The 18,731-nt window shown below is 30.3% G+C and overlaps 3 protein-coding genes across 6 annotated transcripts; 2 read left to right on the top strand and 1 right to left on the bottom strand.

Moving 5' to 3' along the window:
- Positions 1-336: 336 nt before the first annotated feature.
- Positions 337-2,737, top strand: LOC118447818 (F-box only protein 9). Its single transcript, XM_035880256.2, has 7 exons — positions 337-494; positions 694-918; positions 993-1,307; positions 1,393-1,556; positions 1,647-1,838; positions 1,921-2,164; positions 2,259-2,737. Exons 1-7 carry the CDS (start codon positions 492-494, stop codon positions 2,448-2,450), a joined length of 1,335 nt encoding a protein of 444 aa, XP_035736149.1. The 5' UTR covers positions 337-491; the 3' UTR covers positions 2,451-2,737.
- Positions 2,738-3,680: 943 nt separating this feature from the next.
- LOC118447821 (progestin and adipoQ receptor family member 4) lies at positions 3,681-9,995 on the bottom strand. Of its 4 annotated transcripts, none has more exons than XM_035880262.2 (7): positions 9,639-9,995; positions 7,244-7,791; positions 6,188-7,003; positions 4,760-4,984; positions 4,555-4,658; positions 4,332-4,469; positions 3,681-4,201 (listed from the first exon to the last, which is right to left on the bottom strand). In XM_035880262.2, exons 3-7 carry the CDS (start codon positions 6,381-6,383, stop codon positions 3,974-3,976), a joined length of 891 nt encoding a protein of 296 aa, XP_035736155.2. In that variant the 5' UTR covers positions 6,384-7,003; positions 7,244-7,791; positions 9,639-9,995; the 3' UTR covers positions 3,681-3,973. The 4 variants fall into 4 exon arrangements, with proteins under 4 accessions (XP_035736155.2, XP_085511978.1, XP_085511979.1 ...); XM_085655852.1 differs by lacking the exon at positions 9,639-9,995 and having other exon boundaries at positions 7,244-7,370; positions 7,441-7,787; XM_085655853.1 differs by lacking the exon at positions 9,639-9,995 and having other exon boundaries at positions 6,188-6,999; positions 7,244-7,787.
- A 256-nt stretch (positions 9,996-10,251) lies between these two features.
- LOC146873133 (uncharacterized) lies at positions 10,252-12,361 on the top strand. Its single transcript, XM_085655856.1, has 3 exons — positions 10,252-10,467; positions 11,227-11,357; positions 12,224-12,361. Exons 2-3 carry the CDS (start codon positions 11,241-11,243, stop codon positions 12,359-12,361), a joined length of 255 nt encoding a protein of 84 aa, XP_085511982.1. The 5' UTR covers positions 10,252-10,467; positions 11,227-11,240.
- The last annotated feature ends 6,370 nt before the right edge of the window (positions 12,362-18,731 follow it).

Genomic DNA, 18,731 nt, shown 5'->3' on the forward strand with positions numbered 1-18,731 from the left:
GTCTTATTGAATTAAATAATTAATGAAAACATGTGATTTTGAACTGGATAAATTATAAATAATTGCATTGTATTGTATAGTTTGTATAATAGATTACATTTTTAATAAAGGACGTAGTAATATATACAGTAATGTTATTCAATACCGTATTTTATATAAGATATCATTAAAAGTATTGACATATCATGTTTTTTTTAAATATTCTTGAATAAACGATACATTTTTTAACTTTACTCTTAATAATCATTACTATTGCATCACTTCAGTGCGAGAAAGCAAGAGAAAGAGAGACAGCCAAAGAACACGCGCGAAAGAGATAGGATGACATTATGAGAGCATACGAAAAAAAAAAAAAAAGTAATAGTAGGCAGATGAAAACCATGGCGGCGATTGCTCTCGCGAAATTGTACTTTCGCTGTGTTGTACGCTTTTCTGATCGAGAATTCAAGCGTTGAAGAAGAAATATTACAGAAATTGAATAAGAATAAACAATGGTAAAAATGACATTCTTTATTTGAGTTGACGTTAAATTGTAACTGTACATTTCGCAGATTCACCGTTGTGACAATCAACATAACCTATATATCTTTTAAATGTTCATTCTACATTGCCTAGGAGCATAATAGTATCGTGCGATATTATCATTGTTATCATTGTTGTTAATTATTTGATTTTTTTTTCATATTTTGATAGAGTAACATTGGTGGTGCGAGTAATGATTCGGATGATGGTGGAGATGATCAAGAAGCATCTTCTTTTTTAAAGGATCAAAATGTTGAAGATGCATTAACATCATTCAGAGAGCAATGGCAACGTGAACTGGAAATATCACCAAAACGAGATATATCCAAAACACAATCTACTCGATCTGTTAGTACAGAAGTATCTAAGGATGATTCACAATCTGTTGAAAATAAAGTACGTAGAATACATGTTTAATAAGATGGTAATATTTTTCAGCTTGAAAATCAACCTATATCATTTTTTTGTAGGCAAAGAATTTGTTCCTTAAAGGTGTAGAACACGAACAAAGCGGGCAATTATATGAAGCAATTCAATTTTATAAGCGTGCTGTACAATTAGTCCCTGACATTGAATTTCATTTGTACGAATCAACAAAAATAAAGTCACGAGAAAGATTTGAATCGGATGATAATCTTGGAAGTATTGATAATGATGCACATAATGCGGATGACGATAACAAAGATGAGGAAGAAGATACTGAAGATGAATCTGATCTATCTGTTAAATTATCTAGAATTGTTAACCGCAATCAATGTGTTTGTTTTCGAAAATTTGAACAAAGTGTGAGTATTTCGTTTATAAATATTGAAATTTTGTCAATGAAATCATGAAGAATATTATCTACATTTTGATATTTTTTTTTTCCAGGCAACACATATATCTGCTTTACCAATGGAAATAATACTTTACATTTTACGATGGGTTGTTTCTTCAGAACTTGATTTGAGGTCACTTGAAATGTTCTCTAGAGTATGTCGCGGATTTTATATATCTGCAAGAGATCCAGAAATATGGAGACTTGCTTGTATCAGGTAAATAAAAAACATCAAGTAGTTTTATCTTTATGTAATATTTATAATATGATTCTTTTTTATTTTTTTTTATTTTTTGTCAATTTTTAGGGTATGGGGTGTAAATTGTGGAACTTATGAACCAAAATATCAATCATGGAGGGACATGTATGTACAACGGCCTAGATTAAGATATAATGGGTGTTACATCAGTAAAACAAGTTACATTCGTCATGGAGAAAACAGTTTTCAAGATCAATTTTATAAACATTGGCATTTGGTTGAATACTTCAGGTACCTGAGGTAAATTGATAGTGAGTTATTGATGATCTTTATGAATTATTATTGAATACTTTCCACATTTAATATTCGTTTCAATACATAGATTTTTTCCCGAAGGAAGAGTCCTAATGCTGACATCTACAGATGAAGCACAAACCTCTGTTAATTGTTTAAAAAATCGTATCCCACGAAATTCTTCAGCATTGATAGGACACTATAGATTATGTGATAATTTCGTTACATTGGTACTCAAAAGACAGGATACTAATAAGGGAAATAATAATACATGTCGTAGAAGGAGACAAAGAGAGACGGTACATGATAGCGGAGAACAAACATTTCATGTTGTAAGTTTCTCTTTTTTTTTTTTTACAGCTCATGCAGTATATTTCTTGGTAATGAAAATTGTTAAGTAATAAGTAAAACAACATTTTCTTTTAGGAATTCGAAATTCAAAATCATCATAGAAGGATTAATTCACAACTGTCATGGCTAAGATATAATATATTTACTAGATATAGAAATGGGCAGGAACCATGCGTAAATACTATGAATCTTAGCGGACGGTACCCACCATTCAGGTTTAGCAGAGTTAAGAGTTATACTCAGGAAAGTGAGGCTCCATTGCAGTAATAAAAATTGCTTGAGAATCAGATTTGGTAAGAAGATTATATTGATAAAAATTTAAAGAACATAAGAATAACAAAAGAAAAATTTAAAAATTACAAATTTCTTCTACACAAATGTTCGTTGAAATATTATTATTTAAAATCTTTAAAATCTTTAAAAAGGAAAATGTGCCCTGTGACATATTGTCACGTGATATAATCACTTTGTTACGTGTATTCAGAACATAAACCTTCAGTTACAGAAAAGCAGTAGTAAGGCTACACAGATTGCTATCTAACTATCGATTAGCGATGTTTTTAAAGTTTCATGATATTTGAATATTGTAGATGTAAAAATAATCTTTATCTTTATTGATTTTAATAGTGTTATTTTTCATTAAGTATATATATATATATTCATATACCTATACATAACTTTTCATTGTAATTTATTATTGCTTTAAGCACATATATGGTGCCTTATGTGCTTTTAAAAGTAGGTGCTTATATGTGAAATGTTGTATCATTTTAATTTCATCTCAAAATAATTATACGTACGGTCTATTTCGCTAAATAGTTGTTAGAATTTAATTTTGATAGTGAACGCATGGTACATTTATATATGTATATAATATTTAATTCAAAATCTTTATATATCATGCGATCGCTAAAAATAATATATAAGTGAACTAACTTGCAATATACTTTCAATCAAAGTACACGTAAAAAGAAGAAATCATAAAAGTATTAATATACATCAATTAACTATATATTACACGAAAGCTAATTACTTAATAGATGTCAAACAAGTTGAAAGATCTATTTGTTGGCCTGGTCTACATCTACTATGTGACTATTAATATTGTTTTAAATTAAGATCATTAAAAAAGAATTCAAGTCGAAAAAGACTATAGTACTGTATATAATTGAGCGATGATGGAATTTAATGAACGTCCATATTTTTGAACAATTTTATTTCTCTAAATATCGGATTTGGTATAGTAAAGTGTAAGAATTTATAGAAATGAGAAATTGGAAACGTCTTGGAGACATTGGTAGGTGATGATATCCATAATTACAACCATATAATAAACATATTTTTGATGTGCTTAGAATGCCTATTTTACTTAGAAAACATATCGTCTTAACAGACTCTTCCTTTTCTTATTAAATCCGCAATCCTGCTGCGTGATTCGACTTCGAAGTCATATATTAACATGAATTTGGATACTCATGTAATATATATATATATATATATATATTACATAAAGCCACCACATTCACTATCGATACCGAAACAATATATATTATATATCGCATAATATATATAATATACATATATCTTTGTACTTGCACTTGTACTTCGAACATCCTGTTCATATGATCCATATTATCAAACAGCTTTAAAATTAGCTTCTTACTTTTGAACCACGTATGTATCGATCATGAAACATTTCAGCATTCTTAGCTCCTTATACAATTGCATTGAACAATTTATCAGCTGTATCTTATCACAGACTATTGCAAAATGACGTTATTACAAATCGATCACAATTCTTCGTTTATCATCGAAGAAGTATTTGTTTCATTACACGTGGATTGATCAGCCATCCAAGTGAGATCCTCGATAGTGGCTGTATGCATCGAACAAACAGCTAGAACGACCAACACGTGCATCAGATTGTGAGAATTCAACATGAAATCTAATTTTCCTGGCATCCATTTTTCGGGAATACGAAGAGCACCGACAATTGCACCTATTACAGCTATTAAATCCTAAATTACACAAAAATATTCAAATATTATTTGTGTAATCAAAAATCGTTTTTTTTTATATACATTTTTTTCTTTTTTTTTTTTTTTATTTTTTTTTAAAGAATAATTAAAAAATATACGATAGAGATACCTGTAAGACGATATGAGTTAAAGCTTTGGGTGAACCACCACCGATACCGAAACACCTCATGGTCATTATGAACATTCTCATCAAGAAAGGAGGTGCAAAACATAGTCTCCTTTCCCACGGAGATCTCGCGTGCATTGCCTACAAATGTATCCCAAAAAATATTTAGAGATTTTCTGATGCGTCGTATGTCTATACAATTAATATCACAGCATTTATATATTACCTTCAGAAGACCCCATATACTGAGAAAGCAGTAAATAAAAATACAGCAGTACCAGTGATTATCAGGTAAACAATGAACCGACGCTGCCAGCATTGGAATAGCTCCTGAAATAAAAACGAGTATTTATTATCTTTTTAATTAATTGAGAAAAAAGATCAAATTAATTGGTTCGAGATTGTAAGTCTTCTAATATGATATGAATTACCGAAACTTTGACATAGCCAAATACCGATCATGTCGAGTCTTAATAACGATCTATAAAAGGCTTCGTCATAATTAACATTCATGAAAACATGATAAATAAAGGATCCGATCCATGGACTAACTGCCCCTATCAAGTGACACCAAGATAATATTGCCCCGAGTATTCCTTGCGTATGCCATGGAAGCCAACGAGGTATGGTCCACAACATGTATAGAATTGCGAAACCTATAAGATAAAAATAATTCAACAAAATTTTGCTTTCTCATTTATTGTAATAGATGAAACAGCTTGATAAATTTCCTTTTCTAAATTTTTTCATTGTGGAAAACGCCTATTAAATTATTGACCTATTAAAATCTTATGTTTTATGTATATATAAGTATATACGTTACTTAATAACGATTGATTTATGTAACAACATGCTTTTGCTTTTTTTTCTATTTAAAGACATAATAATCAGTAGTTTGTTTATAATTTTTAATATTAATCTCTTATAAATCATTCTAAACAGCTATCACATCGATTGATTCTCATTGCTTTTCTGCCAGTGTTCTAAACAGAAAAATAACTGCTTATACATCCTGTAAACGGAAGTCTCGTCCAACGCACCTTGACCTTTTAGCGTTATCTTTACATTTTATCCTATTATATAGACCTGAGGGATATCCTATAAGTTGAATGGTAAGATGGTAAACCTCTTTTCTCAATTTTTTTTAATCAAAATGGATTAGACGTTACTACGTCATTGAATACTTTTTTCTCTCTCTACAATTATTATTTTATGTAATTATCATTTTTTACATATGTTATTATGTATATAATTTTTTTTTTTTTATCAAACTTGAACTTTTTCGATTTATACAACTGTTTAGATTATATAGGCGTTTTATCAAATATTTGGCCTTTTATTATCGTAATTAATTTTTAATTGATACACTTATCTCTACGGCTTTATCTATTATTTTAGTTATGTATTTACGTCACTTATTGGAGTTTTCCTTAAATATCGATCGAATTCAAATTTTATATTATGTATTCATTTATCAGAAATGTTAAGTGATGTGACAAGATCTAATTATTATTTTAGATCGTATATTTAGCTCGAGTAAAAATCATTCATGTGCTGTATTTTTGAGGTGAAAAAATCTATAAATCAATATGTGATACATATAGGACAAAATCGATGCAACTTGGTTACCAAGCATGTATGTAATCGATTCCTTGGGATCATATTCACGGTTATTTCCTCGATGTAACCACATTTTTCTATAAGTTATAATTATTTTTGTATAATTTCGTTGCATTATTTTTCTTGTAGAGATAAATAAATGAAAACAAGCATATAAAAGCAATTCGTTTCTCAAGTAGGAATAAAAGTTTCTTTGAGAATTAATAAAGTATTAGAGCTTGATAGATCTAAATGCTTACCGTGCGTCATGATGTTGACAGTCTCATTGTGGATATAAAAGAGACTACCGATACATTGACGGACGGTCATGAGAGGCCTGTAACCAGTATGTATGTGCGGATTAAATTGGAGATGTCTCGGCATGTCGACCCATCTCCGAAGGAAAAGATTTTCTGACGAGTTTCGTTCTTTCCTCTCGCCGTTTGCAGTGTACATCCTAACGTCATTGACGTCTCGCGAAGTGGTCCCTTCCGTTTTGATGATTCGATTGATATTAAATTGTTGCTGCGGAGGGACGTTGGCCTCCGTGGCATCGCACAATAATAATCTGTCCTTTTGATGTGACGTTGTGCGAAAAGATTGATCGTGATAGTCAGCTGGGACGATGATGATTGTTTGTGAAAGAACGCGTGGAGAACATTAGAATCCGCGATGGAAGGTTTGGAGAGGACTCCTAAAAAGAAACGTCCTCTCTCTACTGTGGCTGACTTTGTCACTGCATCGTTAGCGTCGATCAGAGTCGATCAGCCAATCTCTCCTCCACCTCCTTTACTTCAACCACCACCACCACCACCATTACCACCTCCACCAGTCGTCGTTGTCGTTGTCGCGTTCTCGTCCACTCTTGTACTCCTCTTCACTCTTCTCCACCACTTTAACAACCCCTTTTCCTCCAACACACGGACACTCCCGCCATCAGAGTTTCTGCTTCTGCGGCGGTCCTCCAACGGTATTCGCGCGTTGCCGGGACAACCAAATCCATCGATCGCTTTCTGACGCACGAAAGGGTAACTCGATTTCAGACCGACTCTGAGATCTTACAAATCGTGATCTAGCTTGAAATATAATTAATAAGAGATACAGATTTTCTTCCATACTACCTTATAGATTTTATATAGAAATACATGAAGTTATTCGATTATAATTGATCGAGATAAATAGATAGATCGTTTTACGTATTTGTTTTCTAGTATTGATAATTTCAAATTTACCGCCGATAATATTTTAGCATGATAGCATGAGAATATATTAATATTTTCAATGAAACGACTTCATATAGTTTTTTATCAACTTACCATCTTACTGTACCTTCGTATTACGTTCTATTAAAAAATAAAGAAAGAATCATCAAGTATATAAATACATGAAGATTAAAGATTTTTGCTGCATAAACGTCATAATTTGTTCTCTAACGTGGGTGTGCTGCAAAAATATGGTTCAAATTTGTTCACCCTCTCCTATACCCGCTGAAGGTCATATGTACGATATCTACCTAGGGTAGGTTGTGTCACTGCGCATGTGCCAAAACGATGAGACATACTGCAAGCAACTACCACGCTCGGTGAGTCCTAGATAAGCGATTAAGATGGGCGCGCGATCCGCGCCACGAATCTTTCTCTATCTTACATCGAAGGGTCTTTCAAATTTTTCCCAATCGTCATCCTTTCGAACGAAGAATATTCGAAGTTTGTTGTCTTCCAAAGAACAAGTAAGTTGAACGTTCTTCTTATGAATCATCCATTTTGAATGCTTCACACTTTCTTCTATGAGCTTTTCCCTCGTTAGAGCTTTCTGCAAACGAATCAGTGGCGCATCAAACGGTACTCGTGACAGGACGATATTCCTGTAAGTTTTATATGTTAATTAATAGACAAAAAGAATATTAGAAATTTTATGATTTTCTTTATCTTTTTTTTTTTATCGAAAAATTTTCTATCAAGTTTATTAATAAATTCGATTTCAAATTAGACAATCTACCTCTTTTTTTTTTCTTTTTTTCCGTTCTTTATTTTTTTTCTTTTTTTTTTTTTTTTTTTTGTAATCTGTGCACACTTATAATCTTGGATAAATTTCATGACCTCATTACTACGAATGCGGTCTAATTATTAACCCGCCGATCGAGTATACTCGCGTGAGCCGCATCGTGATTGGCGCAGGTCCAGTTGTATCACGTGTAGCAGACGTAAGAGTTATGTTTTTGCATTGGTCTATCGACTTTTACTATTTCATGCTGAAATTAATTGAATTTTCATCATCTTTTAAATTAAGAGCAATTTATTATTATTTTTTTTTTTTTTTTTTTTTTTTTTTTATATATTTTACGAAAAAAAATGTTAACAAAAAAATGTTAACGTTTTTGTTATATTAATTATACGACTAATTTATCATACAGGGACAAATATCAATGTGAATCATTCCAAGTGTTGCAAGTTTTCTCTTCTTTGAAAGCATAAAGATAGAAGGGCAGTATTTATAAGATTATGACACACAATTTGAATAATTTCCAAATTACGCACAATCGATCGATTTACAGTAGTTAATTTCTTTTTTTTTTAATATATTTCATTTTTATTTTCATGCGAATATTTTTTAACGTAACTTTAATCGATCAATTTTCCAACAATATGGAACAATTGGAATATGTTTCAGAAAAGGTGCGCTATCTTATGGCCTGATCTATCGAGATCAATTTCCATGGCGACTACTCAACGATTTATCTTCGATCATTCTGAATTTTTCACTTTGAATGAGGTAAAACACGATAAAGAGCAATAGAATATTTAGCGATCATGTGATTCGTTTGTTTTTCTATCCTAACGTTTTTATGTTTGATAAAAATTTATCTTCTTCTCTATTTTTATTATTATTATTATTATTATCATTATTATTATCATTATTATTATTATTATTATTATTATTATTATTATTATTATTATTATTATTATTATTATCATTATTATTATTGTTTATTAATTCATTTTGTAGGTTTCCCCCCTTATATAATACTTTTGCTATGTCCGGTACAAGATCAAGAAATACTGTCATAAAACCACTACGTGAGTTTTATTCTAAGCGACTATTTTTTTTTCCTTAACTTAGTTGCTTCAATCAAAATGCGTTATAGACATATTTTAAGATCAAGCAAATATAGTATATTATAATATTTTAGTAACGTGATTCTTGATCGAAACAGTTATATTTAATGAAAGGAATAAAACAAAAAAAAGAAAAAAAAAAAAAAAGAAAAAAGAAAAATTGGTCGTCATTTGTGACGTGCAAACGTCGAACCGCCAAAATATTGAAATATTTATTGGTAAAGATGCTGGTAGGTCGTTATACAAATATCGTTTGCGTGTTGGTGGTGCCATCTATGATAACGCGGACAGATTATCAAATCGTTATTCCGAGCTCAAGTGTTTACACTTTATAGATTGTGCTTACGCGATTAATTTAATGTGTATACAAGAAATTCAGCGTGAATATGTTATGGAATCTATTAAATCTTATTCGATGCGGACTCGCAGATATTTTTAGAAGTCTAATCTGGATGCAGGTGCGTTTAAACTCATTCAAAATTTTTAATGTTATTATTATTATGCTTATTAACAATAGGTTTACTTCGATTTTTATTAATCTTACGAGGATTCGTGAAAGAAATTGGGGTTATTGATTATGTTTATAATTTCTTACGTGTGGGAGATAAATTAGATCTTCATTTTCGTCGATTGGAGGTTAGAATTTTTACGCTAATATAATTCACTCGACGCACACGATGTTTTTGATTCATTAATATTCCACTTAATCGATTATTCTTTCTAATTGGTTATGAAATTAAGGTATCCATATTTTTTTAGTCGCATAATTATATATCTCATTTTTACATATAATTTATTTTATTGGATTTAAATTTCGAGATACGCGAACACTTTCGATATACACATATTTCGATTCTCATCTCGAACGTTGTCGAAGTCGTATATATGTAAAATAGAATACGTTTTTCCTAATGACGAATCACGTGTGCACATATACGTTGTCTATATCTATCATTTTTGTTCTACGTAACCAAATATTGTGGTATCTTTATAAATGATTATAACCATTTCAATTTAATTGAACATAAAGGAAAAGAAACATTAATAAATGTATTTCATTTTTCTAAACATATGGTACGTTAGAAAGATAAAATTGATTAGATAATATTCCTTGTATTTTTGATAAACATCTATCTTCTATAAAGCTCATACGCGAGTTAAGTAAAGATCTTCCTTAAATTTACCAAAGCTCGGTGATTTGAGCGTAGATCGTGTACATTCGTGCGTCTTCGGCTAAATTCGTCAGCGGTCGGAATCACGACCATAAACGAATATAACCGAGCAACGCTCACCAATCGCATCGATCCGACGTCCACGTCGTTGTCACACTAAAGTGTCGTACGTTTGCACGTCGTCGTGCTCTTGGATATCGTGTTTTCGAGCTCGATTTTGGGGACCAAGCGAGCACATTTCCTTTCTCCAACGTAAGTAATTATATTCATAATGATATCGTAATGCGTTGAGTCTATTTTGGACGATATTAAGTTCTATAAATGCCCGAAACAAACTCGACGCGTATGCTTTGCGTATTCGCTTTTGTACCTGATGCTTTCCTTCATATCTCCAAGATGGCCGCCATTTCATGAACATTCCCTTATGGCGTACACTTTGCGGACTACTGCGCTTCTTATGCACGAACTTTTACAGCTTTTTCACATCTTTCACGAACGATGCACACCTTTGGTCGTACATCGTCATCACGATATTCGTTCTTTGTAAAGCAAATGGACGACAAGAAGTTAAATAGTTATGAGAAGTTGAAATCGCTCGGTTAACATCGATTTTTATATATTTGCCCCAGCATGCCCACGCGTGCCAATTTATCTCTTATTGTCATTCCATTTTTCTCAAGATTTTCATCATAGATGATGCACGTATCATGCTGTCGTTTTTGAACGTTCCTATATGTACGCGTTTTCGTAAGTACTTGCGAGCAAGATGGTTTTGGCGGGGTTTTATAGATGTCTTTTTTATAACGTTACAATTTCTTATATTGCGTCGCGCGTTTGTAGATTTACGCGTTTACCTTAATAATGAGTAATGTAGTTGTACAGAAGGAATATTATAATTTTTTGTCCTTCGCAGACAAAAAATATTTTTTTCTTTTATATCTTTCGGAGTGGGCTGATCTCTTTTGTAGATCTTTATTATACTTTTACGATGCGAATGCCCACGTTTTACAGAATTTTTTGAGCCGATGTCCTCAACGTTGTCGAAAAACAGTCTCGTACCACAAGCATCATCTTCACGCTCCTGGATTTCGTCCGTCTTCGATTTCATTTGGGACCAAGTAAGCCTGTTTCGGATTCCGAATGTAAGTACAAGGAGTCTGGCTTCAGTAAGGCGAATCTGGTCCTAGTCCTCTTTTTTTCTTGAAAACTTTCAAGAGTATCTCTGTAAATGTAGAGCGTATTCTCATATTTCTCAGCTCTCTTGCCGATTTTGCTTCTCTTCTGTCATTAGTTTTTAGAAAATTCCATTGATAATTTTTCATGGAAATTCTCCCGCAACGAACGGTCTTGCTCCTTTTCAAAATTATATGCTGCCATTGTTTATTGCGTATACATTATTACATCATAAAAACTCATATCCATTGCATGTATTTACATATTTTAAGATTAATTACAATTGTTTAATTTTGTCTATATTAAATGTCATAAAAATCATCGGTTGAGGTGGTATTTATTAAGCATTAGCATTCTTAATATACAGCAAAATAACATGGAAAAGGAAAGATCTATTTATCTAGTTTTATAGAAACTTTTGTGTGTACTTTTTATTTTTCCTAAGTAGAGATAACTTTTATATACTCTTAGGTTTCCTGCTAGTTGAATAAATTTATGTTGTTGTTTTCAATGATTCATATTTTCAAAATAAAATATAATTATTATCACAATGTTGTTTTCATAAACATAGTCATTAGATTTCTAACCTCTCAAGGTTAAGAAAATTGTTGACCAACTCATCTATCTGATAAAAGTTTAATATTATTTTAGAAAGTCGATTTATTGTCAAACGCAATCATTTCGTCAAATCGTTTATTAATGTGCAAGTTTTCTGAATTATAAACATATATCTTTATATTTCAAAGACAATATACATTTCAAGAATTTTTATAAAGCTTCCATATAACAATTCTTTTATATTATATATTATTAAAATTGGAACGCTTTGTTACAGATGCCACGAAGCAGAAGACGTCATCGTTCACGCAGTCACTCTAGGACTCGTTCCCATTCAGCTGGTTCACCTCAGTATGAACACAAACGTAGGCGTATTGATTATGATAGTCCACAAAGCAAGGGTACATATAGGTAAGTTTTACTATAACAATACTATTCCTACAAATCTTTTTCAATAAAAAGTTTATAGTCAAATATAAGAAAGAAGAAAAAAAAAATAAAAAAATTATACCATAATATAATGTAAATATAAAATAATTATACCCATAGGATAGCTATCTTTAAACTTTCGAAAATTATACAAGCTTGTCCAAAGAAAACACAGAGGCTCATTTATTTCTTTCAAGGGCCATAGACGTAGTGCACTCAATTGAATCTATTAACTTATAAAGTGCTCGTGTGTGTAACGACTCGATAACTCTCTCGGCTGAGAGTTGAAGAGAAAAAGAGAGGGAAGTAGTAGTGGCGCTGTATCGAGGCCAATGCCGCGAGTCTGTATCCCCTCTCCAAGAATCTTTCTGATAGAGCGAGGAAAGAGAGGATAGAGATTCTCCATGAAGTTCTTATGGTTGTCAGTCGTGGTTGGTGCGTTAGTGCTTCTTCGTGAGTTTCACCGGAAGAACGGCCTTAGAAGGGAACCCTAACCAACGGTGTTCGCCGCTGCTATTATTCGCCTTTCGAATGGTTCACGAGCGTGTTCGAGATCCGAAACGGTATCACGTATCGCATACGTGAGTGTATAAATCTTTTCGATTTTAAACTCGTTTAAATAAAACGAGATAGGAGGGTGAAAGTATAATTTTCATCGAGAAAGAGAATATATATAAATATTAACAATGAAAGATATATTTGTCCTCGGAAAAACGCGTTGGATCGCGAAGGGCTTTAAATTATCCTTCTTCGGAGTCCACTTGTATCTAGGAAAGCCCACTACCAATAGGTTCGTTCTATTCAATCGTATACTTTATCACGTTCGTTGTCGAATATTATTGCACGTGATCGCTTATTATAATTATTATTTTTCTACTTTCCCCATTTCTTCCTCTCCGCCCTTCATCTCAGTTTTCTCCTCAGTCTGCAGAAAAGTTTCATTCCAGTCGGATTTATAATTTTCATTTTGCATTTTGAAGATAATAAATTTATTGCGTCGATTTTCTAGACACAGTAAATTTTGTCGATAAGCTTAAGATATACGTACAAAGAGAAAAGTTTACCATCCGTTATCACGATTATCTTTAGTTCGATTCCATTGTATCAATGTTCTTCTCTTATATATGTAAATATTTTGTGTATCCAACAGCATGAATTGAATTATTGAACGTCGAGTGTCAATTCTGTCGGTTTAAATCGTCACATAAAAAGTCTGTTTTTTCTTCTTCCTTCTCTCCCTCCTTTTTCTCTCTCTCTCTCTCTCTCTCTCTCTCTCTCTCTCTCTCTCTCTTCACGTCATTAGGAGTAATGTTTCATGAAAGTGAGAGTGAAAGAATGAGAGATAAAGAGAGAAAGAGAAAGAGAGAGAGAGAGAGAGAGAGAAGAGGGGAAGGAGATTTTATAGAGAAGTCAAGTTCGCAACGAATTAGTCTCTTCTCGGTTATGTTGGCTCGTTTACAATGCGGAAGAGAAACGTGTCGTCTATTCGTAAAAGACGAGTTAAACAAAACGTTGAAGAAATTTTCCGCGAGCTCCGCTGTGAGCATGACAAGAGTGTTGTCTGTAGAGAGAAGAGAATTTAATTGAAACGTCCTTAGAGAAGGTGCTTCTTTGATCGCGTGTCATTCGTAAACGGCTAGATCGTATGCAATTTTGTGACCGAGAATATATATATATATATATATATATATATATATATATATATAAAACAATGATTCCTATTTACGCAATGTCTTTCTTTAAAATTATTTAAATATATTGAGGTAAGATTTTAAAAGCCAAATGATTTCGATATACACTTCTATATTTATTTGGTCAGTATTTTTATTAATTATTGACAAATATTTTGTAAAATAAATCGGTCAGGATATATATATATATATATTGATCAATATTTATAATAAAATATCAGTACGTAATATAAGTTATTAGTATATTTATATAATTAAGTGTCTGGATTGCATCTGGGTTTATTAAAAATATTGATAAATTATTATATTAATATTTATTTTGACTAAAATATTGACAATTTTTGTATTAATAGGTATAATATACTAATCACTTACATTACGTACTAATATTTTTTTATAAATACTGACCATTAATTTAAACTATTGATTAAAAATATTTGAATACGTAGAATCGATAAATAACAGCTATATTTTTATAATATACGAGCTCGTTTCGTTATTTTTTCGAGTTTTAAATGTGCGTGAAAATCTTCTATCTCACAGTTCGTTCGAAAATATTTGTAATGTCTCTTATCTCTCTTCATTCCCAATATAGAAAAAGATAAAGTAATTTATTGTTTCACTCATTTCCCGTTCTTTAATTCACGAAAATCCTCTGATTATTGATTTGAAGAATAGATTTACTTCTTTTCTTTTTTAATTCTTTACCCCTTTTTCTTCAAATATGCAATTTTTTTTTTATATACAAAATCTTCGTTCGATTTGCATATCTTAAATTATATTTTAATTTTATATATATATATGTATATACACGCACATACACACACACGTGTGTGTGTGTGTGTGTGTGTGTGTAAGTTTGCATATATTGTCCTCCTTGCACGCTCATCCGAGGATCAGACGTTTGCGATTATATGCACCATTTAATCTTACCTACCCTGAACCATTTTTGCGGAAATTTTCTGTCTTTATAATTATCTGCACATATATGTGTGTATGTATGTCTGTGTGTGTGTGCCCTATTTCAAGATATTTTGTGGGGGCGTCAAAGAAAGATTTTTTTTCTTTTTTATTTATTTAAAGATATTAGTAAACGTTGTAAATCATTTTGGAGGGTGGAGGGGGGCAAGTTAACGTTTACGTAAATTCGTAGGATCATGTAATTGGTAACTGGTCTATGTGAATTTGCATTCACTTTTACTTCGACTCTCTAAAAATAGAAATGTAGGTTGCTGTAAAATGGGCGTATAAAGAAGGCTATATCTATACATGTATATATATATATATATATATATATATATATATATATATATATATTTATATTTATATTTAAAAACACTATTCACTATTTGATTATGAAATTGGTCTTAACCTAGATGGATATTTAAAGGCATGTTTAATTTTTTTTTTGCATGGTATTCTTAAAATTTTTTAAATTACATAGAAGAATTATTTTTCTTAAAAATATATATATTAATTTTTTCTGTATGTCATTTTATAGATTAATAATTTTTAAATAATTCAAATTAAAATGTCGAAATATCTGATAAACGAAAAATATAATATGATTTATATAATTAGATCGTGTTCATTATCACTTGCTTATTTACAAACCCAAGTATAATCGTTATCGTGTTCGTTAGTCTGACAATAAGATTATTAATTCCTTATTGATCAGATAATTATCATCTCTAGCTGCATTGTATTTATAATAGACATGGGATAGAATATGTATGTTGCGAATATCTAGGTTCGAATCTAATTGGATATATTTGAATATTTCATGAATACTTCGAAAAAGGAAAACGATACTTTCAAATAGACACGAACCCAAACGTGATATAGATTTGAATTTTTTCTAAGTATTTTAAAAAATGCAAGTGGTACTTCGAAGTACCATTATTAATTATTATCAAGTTTTTATACTCGAACCCCGACCGAATGGATTCGAATTTTTTATGAGTATTAATAACTTACGAAAGCGATTCTCAAAATGTATTCCGCGAAACACTGGGGTTCTAGCAAAAAATTTAGGATTATAATTTTATAGTTATAATGTCCATTGGTAAAATTTTATATTATTCATTTTAGGGACAGTATGCATGATTCACGGCAACATTTATATTTATAGAGTAGCGTTTTTAAATCTACGGATAGCGTTAAATTTTTAATGGACCGTAAAAGAACACCTGCTACCTTACGTAAAAACGCGAAAAGTGATTAATTTGTAAGAGATTTCCAAAAAGTTCTTCATAGAATATTTTTGTGAGTACCGCGAGAATACCGCAGTGTATTTGAAATAATATAGTGACTTTAGTCTGTCTTGTTCTTGAAAATTTATTTTTTTTAATTTGTAAATTTTTTTTTCTTTTTTATAAATTTGTTCTTAAAAATGTATTGGGCTGCACGAAAAAAAATATTATTTACGAAAGATTCGAATCTTTCTAACATTTCGAAACCTACGGGTATTCATTCTAAAATTAGAAACTCATGAAATGAAACTTAATTATTGAAATTGATTTAGATTCATAAGCAAGTACATATTCATATCTTTAATCATATATTTTTTACAATTAACAACAAAAATACTCCGATAAAATTCTTTTAGATGTTAGATATCGCAGTTTCACGCGTAAAGTTTTTGCATTCCAAATTCAACTTCTTTGTAAATCAAGTTTTTTTTTTTTTTTTTTTTTTTTTTTTTTTTTTTTTTTTTTTTTTTTTAGCCTTTTGGTATAAAAATAAAATTAGATGTACATTTATTAATAAGTAATTCAACATTTTATTGTATATTGTAATACAAAGATATACATATATAAAATATTTATTCAATAGTAATTAACAATTCATTACATATGGAATGTATGCATGTATAATACGAATTTGTGGTATGTAAACTATATCTAGATAGTTAATAATGTATATGTGACTTAATCTATAATGGTCCTCTTGCATCAGTTGGTAGTAATTTCATATATGTATGTATATATTCATGTAATAGTTGTACAAATCGTGTGCGGTTAACAGTAAAGTATAATAATAAACCAATTTTATATTTTATTAGATGAATAGTCTCTAGATAATTTTCAGTTATATTGACTAACTGGTCCAGACAAGTTAAACTGGTCAATTATATTGATTAATTTAACTTGTCTGTAATTCTTATAATTTATGGGAAATAGTAATTTCCTGTAAATGTGTGATTTGATGAAATCTGTGATTAAAAATACAAACTCCCGTAGATTTTCACTAGATCGTTGATTGTACTGCAAATGATTTTAATAAGCTATGGTTTGAAATTCGTACAAAAAATTATAAGTGCATTTTTTTTTTTTTTTTTTTTTTTTTTTTTTTTTTTTTTTTTTTTTCAAAAATTGAAAGACGATAATATGAAGAAAGAATATGGTAGAAAAACTTGATTTGCAAAAGGATAAATTTGATTTGCAAAAAATAGGAATTTGGAAAATTTATATTACCGCGTTCGCCTAATTCCATCCTCTCTCTCCCTCCTATTCTACACTAAACGATTATTAGTTAATGTTACAGTCGAAAATATTCGCTCTTACAAAAATATGGGAGGGGGTGGGGAAGAATCGTGAGAAAAGAAAAATAGCAAAGAAAATAAAGTAACAATATTATTTTTATGTTAACTAAAAACTTATTTTTTCTATTTGATAAAATAGATATAAATAAATGGTAAATGTTACTTACCAGTTAATAAAAATGAATCTCGTTATCACTCGATAAAAATAAATCTTGTTAACAGCTCGATTTAGTTTTATGCCTCGATATATACCGGTTTTTCGAGATCGGTGATTTCCAGTTGACTGAAAATCTCGTTCGTTTGAATTTGTATTTTAATTCCGTTGGGTTTTCTTTTTTTTTTTTTCTTTTTTTTTCTTTTTCTTTTCTTTTTATTTTTTTTTCTTTTTCTTTTTTAATTTTATTTCGACACAAGAAATACTCTATACTTATATTTAAATTTTCATTATTTATATACATATATGTATATACAGGGTAGAGCAAAAGTTCCTAGATGATTTTAATAATTACACTTTATCGGTATCTTTTAGGCTCTTTCTTTTTATTTTTTTATTGTTATTTTTTTATTTTATTATTATTATTATGATTATTATTATTATTATTATTATTATTATTATTATTATTATTATTATTATTATTATTATTATTATTATTATTATTACTTAGATTGTAAAACTATCAGTCTTGTTTGTAAAATTACAAGCCTAAAAAGACTCTATATTTAAAATAATCTATATTTAATGTCACCTACGAAGTTTTGAACTGGTTTTGGACTTTTTTTTGGAAGTTTTTATCGTAAGAATTTTTGAACTATCTTGTATACGTACGTATTGTAATCCTGTATAAGAAATTACGAAAAGAAATTTTATAACTACGATCGTGTTCTTTTCGACGCCTGGTCAAGATAGAACTCTGTTAGTACAGAATGAAAGATGAGAAGGGAAAGGGTACAGAATGTAAGTAATAATATGAATAGCATAGCAGTGGCACTTTAATAGGATGAAATTTATCTCCTTCGCGATTTAATACATTTGAAGTATCCTCTTCCGTGTTGCGAATCCATTTAAATCTTTTCGAGATCATTTAATTTTTTTGAAGTCTTCTTCCTATTTTTTCTTAAAA

Source organism: Vespa mandarinia, chromosome 3 (genome assembly GCF_050613455.1).
Source record: "Vespa mandarinia isolate Hongniang chromosome 3, ASM5061345v1, whole genome shotgun sequence".
In the NCBI taxonomy this organism is placed as follows: Eukaryota; Metazoa; Arthropoda; class Insecta; order Hymenoptera; family Vespidae; genus Vespa; species Vespa mandarinia.

Excerpts from the sequence above, each read along its gene's own strand:
- LOC118447821 (XM_035880262.2), bottom strand. The coding sequence starts at position 6,383 with ATGTACACTGCAAACGGCGAGAGGAAAGAACGAAACTCGTCAGAAAAT. Across the intron at positions 4,985-6,187 it reads TGTCAACATCATGACGCACG|GTTTCGCAATTCTATACATG; the intron begins GTAAGCATTTAG and ends TTTATCTTATAG. Across the intron at positions 4,659-4,759 it reads TTGGCTATGTCAAAGTTTCG|GAGCTATTCCAATGCTGGCA; the intron begins GTAATTCATATC and ends TTTTTATTTCAG.
- LOC118447818 (XM_035880256.2), top strand. Across the intron at positions 1,308-1,392 it reads TTCGAAAATTTGAACAAAGT|GCAACACATATATCTGCTTT; the intron begins GTGAGTATTTCG and ends TTTTTTTTCCAG. Across the intron at positions 2,165-2,258 it reads GAGAACAAACATTTCATGTT|GAATTCGAAATTCAAAATCA; the intron begins GTAAGTTTCTCT and ends ATTTTCTTTTAG.
- LOC146873133 (XM_085655856.1), top strand. The coding sequence starts at position 11,241 with ATGTCCTCAACGTTGTCGAAAAACAGTCTCGTACCACAAGCATCATCT. Across the intron at positions 11,358-12,223 it reads GCCTGTTTCGGATTCCGAAT|ATGCCACGAAGCAGAAGACG; the intron begins GTAAGTACAAGG and ends GCTTTGTTACAG.